At 57.8% G+C, this 18,428-nt stretch overlaps 1 protein-coding gene and 1 long non-coding RNA gene across 2 annotated transcripts in view; both read left to right on the forward strand.

Annotated features, from left to right (window-relative positions):
• The window catches only part of XXYLT1 (xyloside xylosyltransferase 1), a 38,012-nt gene that overhangs the window by 3,523 nt on the left and 16,061 nt on the right, over nt 1-18,428 (forward strand). The window contains exon 2 of the mRNA XM_084530175.1: nt 2,155-2,302. Within this exon, the coding sequence (XP_084386301.1) occupies nt 2,155-2,302 (148 nt within the window). The remainder of the gene's footprint in view (nt 1-2,154; nt 2,303-18,428) is intronic.
• Nucleotides 2,313-14,654, forward strand: LOC311441710. The gene is made up of 2 exons (XR_014696164.1): nt 2,313-5,115; nt 5,285-14,654. It is a non-coding gene; the product is annotated as an uncharacterized lncRNA (long non-coding RNA).

Consider the following 18,428-nt stretch of genomic DNA (forward strand, 5'->3'; position numbering starts at 1 on the left):
AGATGCTGCTGGTAACCGAGTTTCTCCTTCTCCAGCGTCTCGGGGAAGCTCTGCGCACGCCGTGTTGTCCAAACAGGAGCGTGGCCAGCGATGAGCTCTCGCAGCACACTTCCCTGGTACGTGCTGTCCTGTGCTCTTCCTGCCTTCCTCCCGAGGCCGCGTGGCGTGAGGCCAGCTGCAGGACACGCAGCTCGCAGCGTGGTCGCGCTGCTGTGAAGTCGCAGGGCCAAGCCTCCAGCTCTCAGACCGTGCCCTTGGCCTGGAGCGGGTGTGTGGGCGCTTCCCCAGGAGGAAATCAAAACGCTGCTGCTTCAACTCTGCCCCAGCAACGCGCTACTGGGGGCTTGGTGCTGTGCCCGGTGGCTTCAGGGCTTCTGCCAGCACCCAGGCTGGACGTGGACGCACCTCGCTGTGCTCAGCGCCGCTGGGCCCACCGACAGCTCCCCAGCTCCTGCAAGCTCTGCTCTGACACGAGAGCTGTGATCTGGGGAACAATTTCAGCAAGAAGGTGTGGGAGGAATAAGTTCCAGGCTGCTTTTTGTCACTGCCTCCGTGTCTGTGCCTGCTTCCCTGGGTGTCAGAGCATCCCCTTGTGCATCCCACAGACAGCCCAGCTGCAGCGCCAGCTCAGGCTCTAGTGAGCTCTTCTGAGGCACTTGACTTGGCTTTAAAAAGAAAAGCTAATGCTCAAACCTACATGTTTAAGTGTATAGTGCAGTTTTCCTAGCTTTTAAGCAGATAAAATTCTAGTAGGGAAAGGGAGTGAGAGCACAGAGTAGTTTAGTTTGGAAGGGCCCGGTGGGGATCCCGGGGCTGAATGCTCTGCCGAAGGCAGGGCCAGCTGCGGGCGCTATCTCAGCATCCTCAAACCAGGCTTCCCTTCCCAAAACTGAAGTGCTGCTGCTAAGTTGTGTCCTGGCCAGCACTCAGTTCCTGCTGGGTTTTTCCTGCTTTCTGTTGCCTGAAGAAGGCAGCATGACTTCGAGTCTCAAGCTCGGAGTTGCTGAACTCCCTAATCTGCACCAGGGCCGTGTCCCCCGCGCCTGGTAATTACACCAAAAATCCCTCCGGTTCTCTGGCGTCAGTCAGTGACCCGTGGCCTCGTGTGCGTGTAACGAGCAGCAGCCTGCGTGTTCCTGCTCATCAGACTCGGCGTGCAGTTAGGTGTACGCCTGCACAATTCCAGTAGCTGACAGTTTGTTTGCAGTTGCTCCTGGTTTTGGAGCAGATGGGGCTTCATCGCTTAGCTCTCGGGTCGCTCCTGAGCACAGGTGCAGTGTGTGGGCTGTGAGTGTTGATTTGGTCATCGGTAACCAGCGTGGAAGGGCTTTGCTTCATTTTAAAAGTTTCTCTGTGTTCTGTCAAGGATAAACACATGAGAGGGGCTGTGTGGGGTGGTGAGTGGTCTGTCTTTCCCTGGGGCCCATTTCTGCCCCGTGGCAGTGCGTGGGCAGCACCGGGAAGCTCCAGCACAAGCAGGCTCACCTCCAGCTAAGGAAGATGCTCGGCTCTCTGGTAACTGCTGATGTCTGGATTTTTGTCAGCTTGCTGTGGCCTGCTCACCCTTTCCTCCCCCAGCCCCGGTGGGGGCACGCTGCGGAGCTTGCTTCAGCGCTGGGCTGAGGCTCAGGAAATCCGGGCTCAGCTCCTGGCCCCGGCCCAGCCTGCCTTTGTGGCAGGGAGCAAGGCTTGGTCTTCAGGGTAAATGACGTGGCCTGGCTCGCCTCAGAGCTGCGGGATGCCAGAGCCTGGAGTGAGCTGACACCTCCTGTGATCGCCTCCGTATGGGAGCCCAGAACCGTGGTCACATTTAGGCAGCGTCAACAGCTGGGACCAGAGGCTGTGGGAGAACATCCCCTGGACAGACTTGGTTGTGTGCATGGATTTGAGTCCCTCGGTGCCTGCCTCCCATTTCCAGAATGGCCATAAAAATCCTTCCTTCTGGTCCCCGCACACGTAGCTGCCTCTTGGGGCGGGGAGGTGAGCAGGGTCCAGCACGGGCAGACCCTGTTGTGCAGCCAGGATGCCAGCAGCAATACTTGGGGCTCACAGCCTCACAGGCCCATGCTGGTGCAGGCTGAACAAAGGCTGCCAACGAGGGGAGAGAGCTGCTGGACGTCGTGGCTGAGTGGCTGTCTCTGGTGTCTCTCCTAGGTAATAACCCACGATGTGAACGAGCTGACCGAAAAGCTGTTTCCGATAGTCGAAGCCATGCAGAAGCACTTCAGTGCTGGAACAGGGACCTACTACAGCGACTCCATCTTCTTCTTGTCAGTCGCGATGCATCGGATCATGCCCCCAGGTAAGCCTCCGCTGAGCTGCAGCCACGGGCTTGCTTTTTCTTCAGCCTGTAGGGAGCGGTCGGTGCTACGAGAAACGCAATGCGAGCTCACGGACCCAGGCACCATGAGGAGAGGCCGCTGCTGCACAGTGGGATGGTGCTGCCCTCGCTCCCCGAGATGTGAGAGGAGGCAAAACTGGAGCTGGTCTGGCCGTATGCAGCAGTGTATTTATCATGGGTGGTTTTCTAACCTCCCTCCCCCTCGGTGTGTCAGCGGAGAGGTGCCACGTGTTGGCAGCGCAGTGACTGCGCTAGCAGGTGTCAGCAGTGCGGCGACCGCGTACACCTTCCTCTCCTGGGGCTTTGCTTTGCGTAGCAGCCACCGATCACTTAACTTTATTGTCTTCGCTCTGCTGTTAGTGAGGGACCAACAATAAATCTGCAAGGAAACAAGGCAGCTGGCAAAGGGAGCTCGGCTCGGTCCGTGCCATGCTTTCCTTCCCCGCCTGTGTGCGGGTATTTCTGCTGGGACCTACGTGCTCTGTAGCCTCAGATCACTCAGTGTCCCTCTCATTTTGTAGGTCAGGCTTGTTTTTCTTACGCTGAGGTCGGGGCTGGGAGAAAGGTCAGAAGCTTTCCCGTAAGACTGATGGCCCAGGATCACGTTGCTGTTGGTGTGTAGTCCCTTACAAGCAAAGCACCGAATGCCGTGGGTCAGCCCAGCACAGGCTGAGCCCAGGCTCCCTGGGGACGCAGTGGGATCGGGGGCAGGGGCCCCCTCTGCCCCACACAGAGCAGGAGGTGCAGCACATACAGCCCCCCCTGCCCGTCAGAGCAGGGCTCATCCTTGTGCCTGGGCCTGTCTGCATTCGCTGAGGGTCCTCTGGGCCGCCTCGGGGCAGGGTCTTCTCCGAGAGAGGGCGATTTGGGAAGGCCTCTGCAAGAGAGTTAAAAACAGTGGGGCCTGCTCGGGGCCCTGGTATGTCCTGGAGCCACTGTGGTTTTACAAACCCTGTTTGCTTGCCAGACAAGAAGGAAGTGGAGCAGACGCTGCTTTCCTTCCTGTGTTCCCAGGCCATCCTTTTGGGGAGGGTCACAGCGCCAAGCCCGCACTCGAGAGGCACTGGCAGAGGTTTGGGGCGGCCCCGCTGCGAAGCCCGCAGCCCTCCGGCCTTGTGCTGGGCTGGGGGAGAGGGGCAGGCGGGGGGCACGGGCTGCCGGGCTCCTGGGCTCTGAGCTGCCTCCCTCCTGCTCCTTGCTATTAAAGCAGCTGCTGTGGCTGCTCCAAGAAGCAGACCGATGCCCTTCTCCCCTGGAGACCCAGAAAGCCTCTTGAGCATCCGTGTCCCACGTCTTTAGGATCTAGAAGCCGCTTCTCAAACGCCCGGTGAGCGCTTGCTGAAGGCAGCAGATCACTCCTGGCTGCCTTACCAAGTCCCTGGCCGACCTGGCCCTGCAGAGCCAGGACGCCCACCACTACTTCCCTTGCACGGAGGGCAGCTCCGGCCCCTTGCCTCGTGCTCTGCGGCAGGGCTGCCGGCTGTCCTGTGCCCTCGGCCCTCTCCGTGTTTGCTGCTTTACCCTGCAGGCTCCTGAAGCCGGGCGTGCGGTGTCAGCCCGCTCCTGCTGCCGTGTGCTGGTGACAGAGCTCTTCCCTTGGCGTGCTCAGCTGGCTCCCACGGCTTCCTCTGCGGCCGGAGCGGCAGCGCGTGCTGGCGGCTGCCCAGGCATAACATCGCCTGCAATCCTGCTGCCACAAAGCTCAGGCACGGCCTTGCTCTTGCCGGGCTGCGAGCTCAGTGCTGGCTCGGCGGCCACGTGTCAGGCAGGCACCGCGTTCCTGCAGCCCTGCAGCCTGCCCAGCGGTTGCCTCCTCAGTGCTCTCCGGGAAAAGAGAGGTGCCTTGCTTTCCCTGAGAGGCTTGCCTGTCTGCTGCATGGGAAAGTCCTGCAGAGGGGGTGAGGTGAACATCAGAAAATCATTATTGACCTTAATAAGCACACTTTTGTTGGATAGACACAGGGGCAGAAGAGGCGTGTGTCCTACCGGAGCCTGCAGAGGCAGCGGGGCCATCGCTCAGAGCCCGGTGAGCTGCAGGGACAGGAGCGATGGAGGAGCCTGGGGCTGGGGACCACGGCCAGAGCTGGTGTGCTGCCAGGAGGAGGAGAAGGACTGAGATGGGAGATGTGCCAGGGAGCAGAGCCCTGGGGGCTGTGCCAGCAGGCCCGTTAGGCAGGGAGGAGTCTTCCCTGCTGTGCTCCTGCCCGGTTTGGGGGAGCTGATCTGATCCATGCGTGTAAGCATCCAACGGGGGCAGCAGGGAGGCCAAAGGCAATCTTTTCAATGTGGTGCCCTGTGACAAGATGGGGCAGCGGGGACAAACTGAAACGTGGGAGATTCCACTTAAATCTAAGAAAAAAACAATTTTCCAATAGTGAAGTGCTGGGACAGGCCCAGGGAGCTGCCGAGTCTCCATTCTCGGAGGGCCTGTAGCCAAAGAGGGCAATGTCTGAGCAGCAGCTCTGGGTGTCCCTGCTGTGGGCAGGGGTAAGCTGCAGCGATCCCCTCCAGCCTCAGCAGTTCTGTTACTCGGGGGCTTTAAGTGAACGTGCTTCACTTAGCTCTTCGTTGGACTTCGCTAGTTTTTTGTCTGGCGATGTCTGCATTGTGAGTGCTTTGAAGTATGTTGAATACAAATGACGGTATTAATGCTAATTTTCTTGTGCTGATACCTCTACTGTAGCTTTGCTGTGTGCTAAAGATACCCGTATTGTACAGCCTTCCAGCAAGAAGCTGATCACACCTTCTGAAATGTCTTCTCAGTTCATCAACCTGTGAGTAGTGTTGTCTCTTGAAAAGCTTGCTCGCTCTCTGGCAGTCTGATGAGGGCTTGCAATGGTCTGTTTGGTGCGCAGGATGTTTAAGGAGGCATTTTACAGTTTCACGAGTTTAGGTTTTGTTTCAGAAGCTGCTAGTAAAGCTGATTTATATTTCCCTTGCAAGGGAGGTCAGATGTACTGCGCCGGGTGCCTGCAGCGCCTGGTGATTTATGGGTCTGGCAAGGCTCGCGGGCCCCTTCCCTGCCTTCCAGCTGCACATCGAGGACCTGACGAGGAGCAGCAGGCTCGTACGGTGCAGGTTGGCAAGAACCAGGCTGCTGCGGCGAGGACATGACATGCTCTTTGACCAAGGACAGCTGCTTTGCTGCTCCGTGATACTGGTTCTGCTCCAGCTGCGTTTGGTGCTTGCTTCTTGGTCCCCGCTGTAGCTCAGCCGCCTTGGCTGTGAGCTGTGTGAAGGTCAGGGTTTCTGCTGGGGGACCTGTGCTTTTACCCACCTGCTTGTTAAGTACAAAAAGAGCTTTCTGTGTGGGTAGAGGCAGGGCTACACACTCTGCTGCCCTCCTGAAATTTTGTGAGTGGTGTAGGAACGGTGCTGTGCTCCTGTCCGCTCCCTTGGCCCTGCCTCTGTTTCTCTGAGAAGCTGCTCTCCATGGCCTGGAAGAAGCTGTTGCTTTACTAAGGGTGGAGAAGAAATGTCTGAAGCTTCATTTTCATGCTGCATTAGCATTTTTCCTGGTGCCTCTCTGTGCCATTTCACCTGCCAGGAACACTGCGTCTTTGCAGGCGTGTCTGGCTCCATAGCTTTAGCACCATTTTTTTGTGGGAGCTGGATTTAATTGCAAGCTTAAACATGCTCCAGCAGAAACGAAGGCCATGATTTGAATATTAAATTCTCTCTTATGTTTGTTTCCATTTGTATCAGTCTGTCTCTAGTCTTTTTCAGTGCTAGCACCCCTTGTGTTAAAGTTCCCTAGCTTTAGGATCCCCTCTTTATCATTTTCAAAGTGCCCTGGCGTTCCTGTATGACCACGAGTTAGTGATTTGTTTGAAGCCTTAGGGCTGTGGTGATGCACTGACTTGCAGATTGATGGCTCTCAAAAACTGAGCAGCATTTTTTTGTAAGGGTTTTAGTGGAACATCTGCATGACTGCGTGCGTATTGCACGGAGAATAAATGTTTTTTTGCCACTCAGCTGTTGGGTTTTTCACCGCCGCGTGGGATCCTTGCCCGCAGAACTTTGTATCTAAAACCTACAGCTGCCAAGCTATAATACAACAGCTTCTCAGCTGCTGTAAATCATGTAACCCTCTTGCCTTAAATGTCTGACAGCAGTGGAGTTAACCTGATTTAAGCCAGCTGGGGAGCTGGTATGCGGCGTGCAGCAGTGCAGACGGCCTAACTCCCGGCTGGGCCTCAGCCGCCTCAATCCTGGCTCAGGGCGGCGCGGCCGGGCCCGGGGAGCTGGGGGAGGCTTGGTGCCTTCCAGTGGTTTTGCAAGGGAGAAATGATGGGAAAGTCACATGGAGAGGATGAGCAGGGTTCAGGGGTTCAGGCTTAGGAGGGGTTGCCAAGATGAGGACGATGCCGGAATGAAACGATCCTGGGATCCGCGGGGATCCAGGCCTGGGAGGAGTGCTGCGTCTGGTGAGAAGGAGTGGCTGGGGCCTCTTACTGCACTTCCAGTACACATCCTGCTGGTTGGCTTTAATCCCCCTCATCACTTGTCATTTCAGTGTTGTAGCACAGGACCCAGCAAGCGTTTGCAATCCCCAGCAGGGACACGTGAAGCAGTAATGCCCAGGAGGCACGGCCGCAGCGTGCAGGTGGTAGCCAGGTCGTGGCCTCAGAGCTCACCAGGCAGCCTGCCCAGGCCTAAATTTGGGGGCAGAGGAAGGCTAGGACCCTGGGGAGCTGGGGCAGGGCCCCTGGGGAGCTGAGGGCTTCTCAGAAGGTGCTCCCCGGGCAGGGGGCTTGGGCTGAGGGCAGGCAGGGGCAGGGACCCCCAGGCTTTGGGTAGGGGCTCAGGGTAGGGCGAGGGCTGAGGGCACCAGGGGCTGCAGTCAGACAGGGGCTGACGAACGGAGGTCTGGGCTGTCAGAAAGATTGTTCTGGGAAAACTTACTGCTCTTGCGAGTCCTGGTCTAATTATGGAGAAATCTTTTGACAGCCCACAACTTCCTTTGGCAGCGCCTTCGTTAGGAGCTCTGGCCATTGTCTCTGCATTAACCCCAAGCGTGGCCCTGGTGAGCCTCAGGCCAAGCTCCCCCGTCCCTGGCCCTTGTAAGGAAGTTTTCAGCAACAATTAGTTTAGCAACCCGCAGTTTAGCAGCCCTTTGTAGCTCAGCTCAAGCGGAAGATGTAGGCTTGGTGTCCCTCCTAATCCTAACCCCAGGGCTCGGCCTTGGTGAGCCCCAGAGCAGACCCCAGCCCCTGGCGCCAGGGTGGAAGCTCTGGGGGCGAGCTGATGGAGCAGCCTGCAGCTTCCCTGCTCAGCCCCCTTGCGACTTTTGGCCTGGCTGTGTGTGAAACAGAGCTGCTGTGCCTTCCATTTCTCTGTCCCACTGCAGCCCCACCGCAGTTTTATGTGTCGGGTGAGATCAGCCCGTGTGTAAGTGCCGTGTGGCTGGGGGAGAACGTCTGGGGAGAGCAGTGAGAGCCCAGGCAGCACGTATGCGTTGTGATTTTTGTGGGCACAGCCTGCTGCTTCTCCCTGGTGTTGAATTCCCTCTTCCTGCTCAGCTCTTTCATGGTGTAACCCATGAGCCTTCCTCCCTGCTGCCCCCAGTGAGAAGCTTTCCTTCGTGAATGACCATGATCTGCTGCCTGGGACTGCTGTCTCGTGGCCTGGCTATAGCAATTTGCTGTGGTGGTTTTTTTTAGGCACAGGTACCTGGCAGCGTGCCTCCTTGACAAGATGCAGCGTTTCTCTGTGGAAGAACTGGCATTAGCACTGCAGTCAGTGTGTCCCTGTACAGGTTTCCTGTGGGGTGTTGGTTCCATCCAAGGCTTTCTCCAGGGAGCTGCGAGCACTCCACAGCTTCGCTGGGATACCCAAGTAACAAATGGGAACTGCGGGCAGCAGCTGCTCTGGGAGCCAGGAGGGTGATGCAGTGGTGGGAGCTGCTGGGCTTGTTTGCCTGCCCTGGTTTTGCTGAGTGCTGCAGGATGGCCATGTTGGGCAGGAGGGGAAGGAGCAGAGGGAAAGTACCTGGGGAACAGGACAGGATGGAAAAGCAAAGCCCAGGTAACTTTTGTCTACAGCTGGCAGAGATTCTCAGTGGAGCAGCTTCCTGGCTGTCTCTGCTGGCTGGACCAGAGGTGCTGAGCCTTGTTATCTGCAGGGGAATCTCTGAGACCTGGCTGGGAGGTAACGTGTGTCATGTGGAGTCAGGGTATGTAGCAGAGCTTGACTGACGATGGCATTTGACAGAGTGGAGGCAGCAGGGTTTGCTAGCTGTACGAACAGCTGGCGGCCTTCCTGAGGGGCTTAGCATCATCTCCGTGTAAGTGTCCTGCTCCTCACACCTGCAGGCTGAGGGGAGGCTCTCAGAGTTTCTTTCCCTCTGAGCAGCCCAGCATGAAGGCAGCAGCTCTGACCAAGGATGAGAGGTGAGCACAGGGTGGAAAGGGCCCCCGGGCTTCCCAATTCCTGCAGTGCAGGAGCTTAGCCCTGGAGCATGGTCCAGGCACCCTGAAGCACTGACTCATTAATCCTGCTGCTGCTCTGGGTGGGCAGGGGCAGGGAGGTGGTTGTGCTGCTCTGAAGCTGATGGGATGCAGCTGAGCAGAACTGCAGCTGGGATTTCTGCAGGACGAGCAGTGCCACACAGGGTGGGTCCTCGTTTGCGCTAATGAGGCTCTGCATCCTCACGGGGCAGCAGAGGGAGGAGTGCAGAGCAGGGTGGGATGTGAATGCGTTGTTTGATTCAGTTAAAAGGATCTCTTACAGGCACATATATATATAATCAGGCTTGGAGATCTCCAGGAAAGCAGCTCAACAGGATAGTTCCTTCCTGCTTGTGCCCAGCCTCCTTACTGCTTTGATGTCTGCTGCATCCTAGGGATGACCCGTGTGAACGTGGAAGGTCCCAAATGCAGACGTCAGGTGTGGGAGCCATGGCAGGGCTGTCTCGCTGCCAGCCAGGGAGGGGCAAGCACAGTTCAACTCGCTCTGCTTTCAATACTTTGAAAGCATGGCACCAAGAAGGGGACAAGAGTTAAACCCCTGTCTCATTTATTCCAGTGTTAGGAATCTGGGTATGAGGCTGCATGTGTTGGGAAACTCTCGAGAGAAAATACATGGTGAGAAATCCTTGACATAATTGAAGCTGGCAGGGTGATACGCCTGACTAAATCATTAAAATCACTGGTTGCAGTGCTTACTTGAGAAACATGATGGATAAGAGAAGTAGGAGCTGGGCAGTGCTCCACAGGGAGGACACAACCAGGTGCTTGCTGGCTGCCAACTCAGGAGCTTGATTTCCAGGTGCCTTGGGTGAGCTTGTGCATCAAAGGCTCAGGAGGAAACTAAGAGCAGTGGGAGAGGTGGGGAAGTTTTCATACGGCTAAATGATGGAGAACTGCTAGGGGAGAACAAAGCAGTCATTATGCACCTCCTAAACTTACGGCACACAACGTAGTGTGTTGGAAAGAGCTGGGAAGGGCTCAGAGAAGAGCAGCGCCTTCTGCACAGGATGGCCCCGATGGGTGGGGACCCTCCGTCTGCAGACAAGCTGGCTGAGGGGGTCATGGTTGGGTCCACAAAGCCCCGAGCTCGTACAAGAGCCAGCAGGCATCACAGTTAGCAAGAGGCAGATGTAAAGCAGGCAGAACTGGGAGCAGAGGCGGTCATTCACCCTGCTGTAGCGATCTGTGGAGCTCCTTGCAGCAGAGCTAAAATTTATCCAGCCATACGGAGGACTGGCGTGGAAGGAGACCACTGAAGGCTGTTGTACAGCAGATAACCATCACCTGCATACCTCGGGGGTACCTGAAGGCAGTTGGTGCAGGTGAGCAAGCAGCACGGTGTGGGGGGAAGTGGCCCCCAGCAGAGAGCAGCACCAGCAGATTTGCAGCGGGTGCCCAGACAGCGGTGAGAGTCAGAGGCCTGGGACACGCTGGGATCAAACTGGAAGATCAGTGCTCTCCCTGGACTCAAACCCTGGCTCTGGTAACTTCTCCAGCTCATTATCTATGGTCGGACTGGTTATGAAGCGCAGACCAGATTGCAGCGATGTTTGTCCAAAAGCCTGTTAATGACAAAGCCACAAACCGCCTGGGAATCGGCGCAGCTTGGAACAGGCTCCAGCTGTTGGCTCCGGCTCGATTGAGGGGATGATCTCCCACGAAACTGCTATCGGCCCTGCGAGCGCTCTGGGAGTCCCAGCCTGGACACAGCAGCCTTTGTGAGCCCCAGCTTGCGCCGTTCCCACAGAGCCAAGCTGCAGGCAGGGCAAAGGGCAGGGTGGAGACACGCTGCACCGAGCTGTACTGCATCGTCTGGCCCAGCTTCTGCAGGGAAAGACATTTTGGTGCCTTCGAATGCGTTTTGGTGCCCAGAGGAACGACACAAAGCTGGCCTGGCCTGGCAAGGCTTCACCCAACCATCCTCTGATGTGGGGGCCGGGGGAAAGCACTAAGCAGAAGCATCAGGAAATAAATAGCCTGTTAGCTGGAACAGCATCTTCACAAGTCATTGTCTTCTGTTAATGCGAGCCTGTGAAAGCAGGCGTGCAGCATCCTGGAAATGTTATATATTGCCCTTGTAAAACAGAGCCGTACGTGCGTGTCTGGGGGTTTGCCTCTGCAGCTGCACTGCAGGGTTGCCCAGGCCTGTGTACACCTCTGTGTGCCCCTGGGATGCCAGGTGAGTCCCTGCAGATGATGGATCCTCGGTAAAGCACCTGCTGGCAGCGAGTTACGGTGCATTAATCCTGTCCTACATGCTGAACGGGCATCAGAGGTCTGTCCCGTGGGTCCTGGCGGAGGGAAGCACAACCTCCTCCTCTTCCTTGCCAGCTGCACAGCAGTGCCGTGTACGCAGCCCAGCTACCTGCATCATTCGGTGAGTGCTCAGCGTTAATAAATGAGCGTTTCCAGAGCGCAGCAGTCCTGACCTTTTGCTGCTGGCTGAGCATTGCCATCTTCACTGAGCCGTACCATGTCGGGGGCACGTGGTGATGCAGCAGGTTTGGAGAGCGCCTGCGTCCCAGATGCTGCAGGCCTGATCGTGCTCTCGGAGCGGAGATGCCGTGAAGAGGCACAGAAAATGTGGGGCTGCGGTGGAGCCATGGGAGACGGCTCCAGAGCCCTGTGCTCTCAAACCGCAGTTCCCAGGAGACGTTGCAGTAGCAGGAGGGTTTATTTTCTGGCAAAGCGTTCCCATTTATACAGGGATGGAGGGAGTGTTGATTGTTTCTGGTGTGCTCTCATGCCCTCCCTCCCTGCTTCACGTCTCGGCCGTGCGAGCAGAGCCAGATTCCTTCCCCAGCCTGCTCCTGAGCCGAACTCGCTGGTGGCGAGCTAGCACGGAGAAGAGACTGAAGTAAGGGTTTGACAAGCAATAGGACAGCGGTGCCAGCCATTGTTCCTCGTTGGGGTAATCCCGTTGTGCTTTGTGCCTTGTTTTCATGCTGCTCTGGGGGAGCAGGCAGCAGAAAGCCTCTCCACACACCCAGATAAGTGCCGGAGGCTACAGCATGGTAGGAAGGTCCCCACCTGGAGGAGTGAAATGCTCACCCAGCTGCCTGCAGGACGTGTCCCTGTGGCTGGGAGCCCATCTGCTCCGAGTTTCACGGGGCATTTGGCACTGCTGGAGCTGCCCAGCTGTGATGGTGGTGTGGTGGTGGGAGAGGTGGCTCGGGGCCACCCCTGGGGAACTGCGGCACCGCAGCGGCCCCATTCCCTGCAGCACCATCCCTGCTGGGTCCAGCGTGACCCGCAGCCCCCCGGGGGGCGTCGCTCTTCATTATTTCCATTGGCTGCCCCTCGCCTTAGCGTCGGCATCAGTTATTTGGGCTGTCCTAGATCTGTCAGCCCGGGGCAGGCACACGCTGTGATTCTGCCTCCCGCAGAGCACCCAGGTCTCGCCCCTGCCTGTTGGGGCAGTGGGCTTGGTAGGCACCCGCCTGGCGGGGCTGGGCGATGGGAGCCTTCTCCTGGTTGTCCTGAGGGAGGGGAAACCCTTCTCCATCCCTAGCCAGCCCCCATCTGCCAATACAAAGGGGAAGCAGCATGGGAGCTGCTGGATTTCACCCCATGCTAAAACCCCGGCCCTGCTTCCAGCTTAGCCGTGGCGGTGGGAGCTGCTGGCCCCTCCAGCTCACCAGTGGCTGGGCCGTGGCTTGTTAGAGTTCAGCAAGAAGAACCAAGGACAAAATCTGCCTACAGCTCTGCAGCTCCTTCCCCCACCGTCAAGATGAGAGATGATTTACCTTGCTGCATTTATTTTCTTGTATCTCTTTTCGGTTTCCTTTTCTGTCTCACCCGCTCATTACTTTACAGCTTTCCATCCACGCTGCTTTGTGTCTTATGGCAACCTGGAATTAAACCTTATTTTGTCTGATTATAAGGTTTCCTGCTGCTCCAACTCCGGCATCCAAAAAGTGTCTTCACACTCCTCCTCCGGTGACACCGTATATTAAATACACAGCGAGCGGTGCCTGAAGCCTCACCCTGAAAGCTGCCGAGTGCTCAGCGTTGTCTGCTGTGGGGTCGCTTAAGATCTGGGGGATGTGTGAGTTATCCTGGGCCAGGAGCCAGCCGGGGACACGGGAGCAAGGACAGAAACACTGCCCTGCACCAGGCAAGTGGTCCATGGTGCAGGTTATGGAGAAAGACAAGAAAGTGCTGGGAGGGGGCTTCCCCCTTGTCCCAAAACGTGCTGGCGCTGGGCTCTGTGGTGCGTGTCACGTCGGCACTGCCCCGGCCTCGCTGCCTTCCTGCGGCTCGGGCAGCGGTGATTAGCGCCGGGAGCGGAGGGGAAAACGAGGCCTGGAGAGGGGAGCACGCAACAAAACAGGAAGCCGCTCAGAGCTCCGTGACAGCAGAGGGAAAGCTGCCGGGAGCAGCCAGGAGCGTGGGGGCGAGCAAAACAAAGGAAGCCTCTAACAAAGGGCAGGCAGAAGAGCGGAGCGTGGTGGTGGCAGCGGGCTGGCCGCGGCTGAGCCATCTCCGCCTGGCACCGCGGCCGCCCTCGTGCCCTGCCGCAGCTGCAGCGGGAGGCTCTCGGGGAAGCCGAGCCCATGCCCAGCCTTGGCAGCGGCTGTGGGAGCCGTGTTTTTCTTGGCCGCACACCTCGCAGCCAGCAGGCAGAGGATCCTGCTTTCACAGCCAGCACCAGCGGCTGTGCGGAGCTGCGCGGTGCAGGCGAGGTCAGAGCCACGCGTGTCTCCGGGCGCTTAGCAGCCTCGGGTGGCCGTCTGGGGGCTCACAGCTCCTCTTCCCGGGGGAGGTGAGGATCCCCTTCGTGATGTGGGCGCTGTGCTGGCTCCAGGAGCAGGCTGTGGGGGTGCAGGCAGCGGTGCTGGCTCGGTGTGTGAGGGTGGTGAGCCTGTCACCGTCAGGCCCCTGGCTGTGCCATTGCCGCACAGACACGCAGGTGGGGATCGTCCCGCTGGGAGCCTGACCAGTGAATCACTGAAGATCAGCATCCACCGTCTGGTGAAGCAGGGAGCTTGTCTGTCAGCAGGTGGGGTTATGAATAATAAAACTCAAGCCCAAACAAATTTCTCAGGCAAAACAGGCTCTGTGGGGATCCAGAGCTGTTCCAGCACACGGTGGTGATGGAGCATGGAGAGCGTTTGCCCCTGGGAGGAGCAGGACTGTGTCCGAGACGTGTCAGAGGGGTGTCTCTGTCAGCTCAGCGGCCCAGAGTGGTTAGGTCCTTACAAACAAGTTTGTTGAAACAGGTGGAGAGTGTTGTATAAGGTGGTGGGAGCAGAGCCAAACCCCGACTGGCTCCCACGAGAGGCAGACGTCTACTTAAGGGCCATGTGTGAGATCCTGGCGCTGCACAGCTGCAGCAGGGTCATGGCTGTGCCCCTCCTGCCCTCCCTGTTTTCCCCAGCACATCTCCGCAGGACAGAGGTGAGGGAGACCACAGCAGTGGCTGTAACAGGGCGCTGCTGGGAGGCTCTCAGCTTGCAGGGCCTGGGTCACAGCAGCTTTACACCAAGCAGCAGCACCCCTGTCCTCCTGGAAGGGCCTGGCCAGCGCAGCAGCTCTGCTGCCAGACCTGCTACAGGCAGGGATTTTGCTCCGATGAGGGAGCTGAGCTTGTGCAGAGAGCCCATCCGTCAGCTGGAGAGCTGCTGCAGGACGCTTCAATCTTCTTGCGTCTTGTAGTCTAGCGCTATTCAAAGCACTGCTCAATTAACAGCAATTAAGCCCATGGCATCTACTGGACAGCTTCGGGGCTCTGCGTTGTGACAGCAGCTCTCCTTCCCGTCAGTTGTTACCTGCCACGAGTCGTTATTACTGTCACTCGTTTCCCCTCTGTGCAGAGCCACGAGGTGGAGGTGTGCCGCTGATCCAGGTCTGGCCGCTTTGCCTGCAGGAGGAGGGTTTGGAGCTGGGGGGCTGCTGGTGTTCCCAGAGCAGCCGAGGGAATCGGGCCCCTGGGCTTTTCTGCGTGGCACCTACCCCAGGCTCCTCTTCCTGCCTCTCCTCTTGGCATCCTGACCTTCCATCCATCCCCTTTTCTGTAGTTTTAAATCCAGGTAAAGCTTAGACTTAGGGCAGAACATTTCTAGCTAAGGGCAGGCTTGGGGCTGTGCAGCTCCAGGTGCCCACAGGCTGCTCTGAGCGGTGACTGCAGGGCAGGAGGGGCTGGGGCAGCACTGCAGGGCTGCCTGGCAGGGCTGGTAGCCCAGGAGGGTGTTTGCCCCCGGGTGCAGCCTGTGGCTGGGCTGACAGAGCCAAGGAGCATCCTCGGAGCTCCGGCTGGCTTGGCCAAAGCACCTCCTCCTCCTGCGCACCCCTGCTCCAGGCACGTGCCCTCAGTTAGCAGGGTACGCTGCCGGTTCTCGCAGAGCACTTGGCTCTTAGGGGATGTGCTGTGTCAGACTCACTCCAGAAGCTGCCTCCTGCCAGAGGTGCTCTGGGCACTGCTCCGGGCAGCCGAGCAACACGCCATGCCCCTGGGCACGCACCCCGAGGGCCTGTCCTGCCTGCAGAGCTCTGCCGGGTGCTGGAGGAGGACTTGGGATACCAGGACACGTGGGAGTGACCTCCTGCATCCTGAGCAAGGCGCAGAAAGGGGGAGTGTCTGCACAAGAGGGTCCGTGCCAGCATCTCTCCCGAATCCAGCTTTGGCATGAGGCTGATTCCCCCTCTCCTGACAGCCAGGAGGTGTGCTGGGTGCTGCTGCTGGCTTTCAATTCTGCGTAGCAGAGAGCAGGAGCTCCCGGCAGGACCAGGCGTTCCTGAAGCCCATCGTCCACCTCTGCAGGGAGGATTTGAGCTGGAAGGTTCGAGTCAGCGTGGCAAAGTCAGTCTTTGAGCCCTGAGCGGTGCAGCATCAGTGCTGTGGTGAGGATGTGTCCCAGTCTGCAGGGCCACAGCTCGGGGGGAGGCTGAGCAAGCCTCGAGCAGCACCAAGCCCGGGCTGCAGCCCTGCTGGGGTTGCTGTTACGAGGCTGCAGTAAAAAATTACAAGCTTTAAGTGGGGCCAGCCTGTGTCATAAAACTGTCACTGCTAATGGAGATCTTCTCTGCTTTGAGTGGCTTAACTCCTCTTTATGTGCAGTGGCTGGGAGAGCCAGAGTAGAGTGGAGCAGAGGGTAAAATATATCACAGCAAAGTTAGCAAACGCACTTTCCGAGCAAAACGCTGTCAGGGTTTCTGCACGCTTCCAGCTGGGCCCCTCCAAGCAGTTTGTGCCAGAAAGAGAAGAAGAGCATGTGATCCATCCACCCCCACGCAGCAGTCAGGGCAAAGTGCTCGGCGAGAGGACAAAACACGAGGATAAATCAGAAATATTAGTGCCTGGCCCCCTGCCAGCCGCGGACAGCGGTGGCAGAGGAATCGCCCCGGCCATGGGTCCGGCCCTGCCAGCTGCAGCTGGCAAAGCAGCACTCAGCGCCGGGACCTGTGCTCGGTTCTGTCCCACTGCTGTCGTTAATGCTTGCTTCAAAAAAATACAAATAAAAAGAGGGAGAAGTACTTCGTGCTCTCTGGGTCTGGCTGGGTAGTGTTTCCCTGGGGGTGCTGGTGCCAGGGCGGGCAGGGCTGGGAAAACGGGGGAGTGGGAGCTGCCCCCCCAGCTCCGCTTCCATCCGCAGTTGTGATTAATTGCACTTAGTGCTCATCTGTAATTGCAGAGAACAATCAGATGACGTGCCTTGCGGTTGATTTAATTGAAACCTGATGAGCCAGCTGAAGGCTGCTGCGCCGGGCTGAGCTGTGCTGGAGCGGTCCCCGGCTGCTGCCCAGAGCAGGACAGGGACCTCGGCCCTCTCCCCAGCTCTGCAGCACCTCTAACACTTTCGGTTCCCCTCCCTGGTGCTGTCTGAGCTTGTTTTGGGGCTGTGCCTCCTCGCATTGCACTGGGAGATGACTTTCTCCTCTGGGATGTCTGCCTGCTGGCTGTCCTCGAGGGCAGCAGCGTCAGGGATCTGGGGTTTTGCGCTGCTCGGGAGGTTCAGGCTTAGCTGCGGAAGAGCTTTAATGAGGACTTAGGTTTGGGTGTTTGGGACACACGTCTCGTTCCCCAATTCAGAAATTCTCTGCCCAGCCTATTCAGCTGCCTGAATTGTGCTAGCAATTTCCGAGGCCGTTAGGAAGGCTGAGGGAAATTGCTTTCAGGTCAAGACCCGCTTTAGCCTATAGTGAATTACTCGGCCTGGCTTTTAAATCTTTGCAAACAGAGAATTAGAGTGGTGGTAAATACCAGGTGGGCAGGGGGACTGCCGTTCTGCAGGCAGCCTGCCCTTGCAGCAGGCAGAGAATGATGAACAGTAAGAAAATAAATTGAGATACAGCTGGGATGGTAGCTCAGGTGCTGCGTCTGGGTGATTTATCTTCCTGCTCGGGTACTTCACTGACTAAGCAGTATATTTCTTGCCGAACATCACGGGGCTTTTTGCTTCTTAACTGAGGACGGCGTGTTAGGTATGGCCAAGTGCTGAGAGCCCGGGATTAAGGCAGGATTTGCAAAAAGTTTGGAGCCGCTGCACAGCCCAGTGGCTGGTGGAAACAAACACCCAGCGATGGATGCACCTGGAAGGGAACGGTCAGGTTCCTGTGCTGGCAGATCGCTGTGTCTGCCTGCTTGTCGTCGTCTCTGGGCCTCCAGTCCCAGCAACTGCTCTGGAGGCTGAAAACCGAGCGATCCCCTCCTGCCTCCAGCAGCATGGTGACACCAAGCAGCCCGGCCCCGCACCAGGAGGCTCTCCGAGAGCACCAGCCTCCCGGGTCCTGGGCGCTCAGCGATGTTGCAGCCCTGGTGGGGAGAGGGGTGGCAAGCACGGGGACATCCTCCTGTCTGGAAATAATGGCAGGGGGAAGGATGAGGGCCCTCCTTGCTGATTCCTGTGAAATAGTGGTAATAAAAGGCCCATCTGGCCTGCAGAAAGCTGCTGTGGCACCTGCACGAGGTAAGCGGGGACTGACACAGGTTGATGTCTTTTTAATCCAGTTAGTGCTGAGCAGCCCGGCCAACGTGCTCTTGGCTTTCGTAGCACAGAAATAGCTGTGGCCTTACCTGACGCGGTGGCCGTGGGACAGCTCGACGTGCTGTGCACACCTCACAGCCCCCAGGCAGGGCTGAGCTTGGCTGGCCAAAAGATGGCCACGGCTTTGCCCAGGGCTGGGGGAGCCCATCACGGGGGTCCCATTTCTCACAGCACACAGGTGATGGGGAAGCCCATGTCAGGCCCTGGGCAGCTCGTGAGCCTGTGCAGGTGTTGTGAGGTGCTGTGTGCCTTCCTGAATTACCGACGGTGTCGGCAGTGGGATTTGCCCTCGTACCTCCAGGCAGGGCTGGCTGCGTGGGCTGGAGGTGGGGAGCACTCGGTGAGGTTGTAGAGCTTCTCGAAGCACGGAGCGTGAGGTGAGCGCAGAGGCACCTCCAGAAAGGGAGGAAATACCCAAAACCCGCTGGGAGCCCACGTTGAAGCTGCTTCTTGCTTTTTTCAGTTGTGTGTAAAACCATTTTTCTGGAAGAAAGGAGGGGGTTGATAGAAACAGAACGTTACCAGAAGTGGTTTCATAACTCAGTCATACCTAAAATACAAACCGGTGAGCGCTGCCGTGATGGGTGAAGGTTGGCAGCTTTGGATGGAGGCGGCAGCCGAGCTGCTTTT

The sequence above is a fragment of the Aythya ferina genome, assembly GCF_964211825.1.
Source record: "Aythya ferina genome assembly, chromosome: 9".
Lineage (NCBI taxonomy): Eukaryota > Metazoa > Chordata > Aves > Anseriformes > Anatidae > Aythya > Aythya ferina.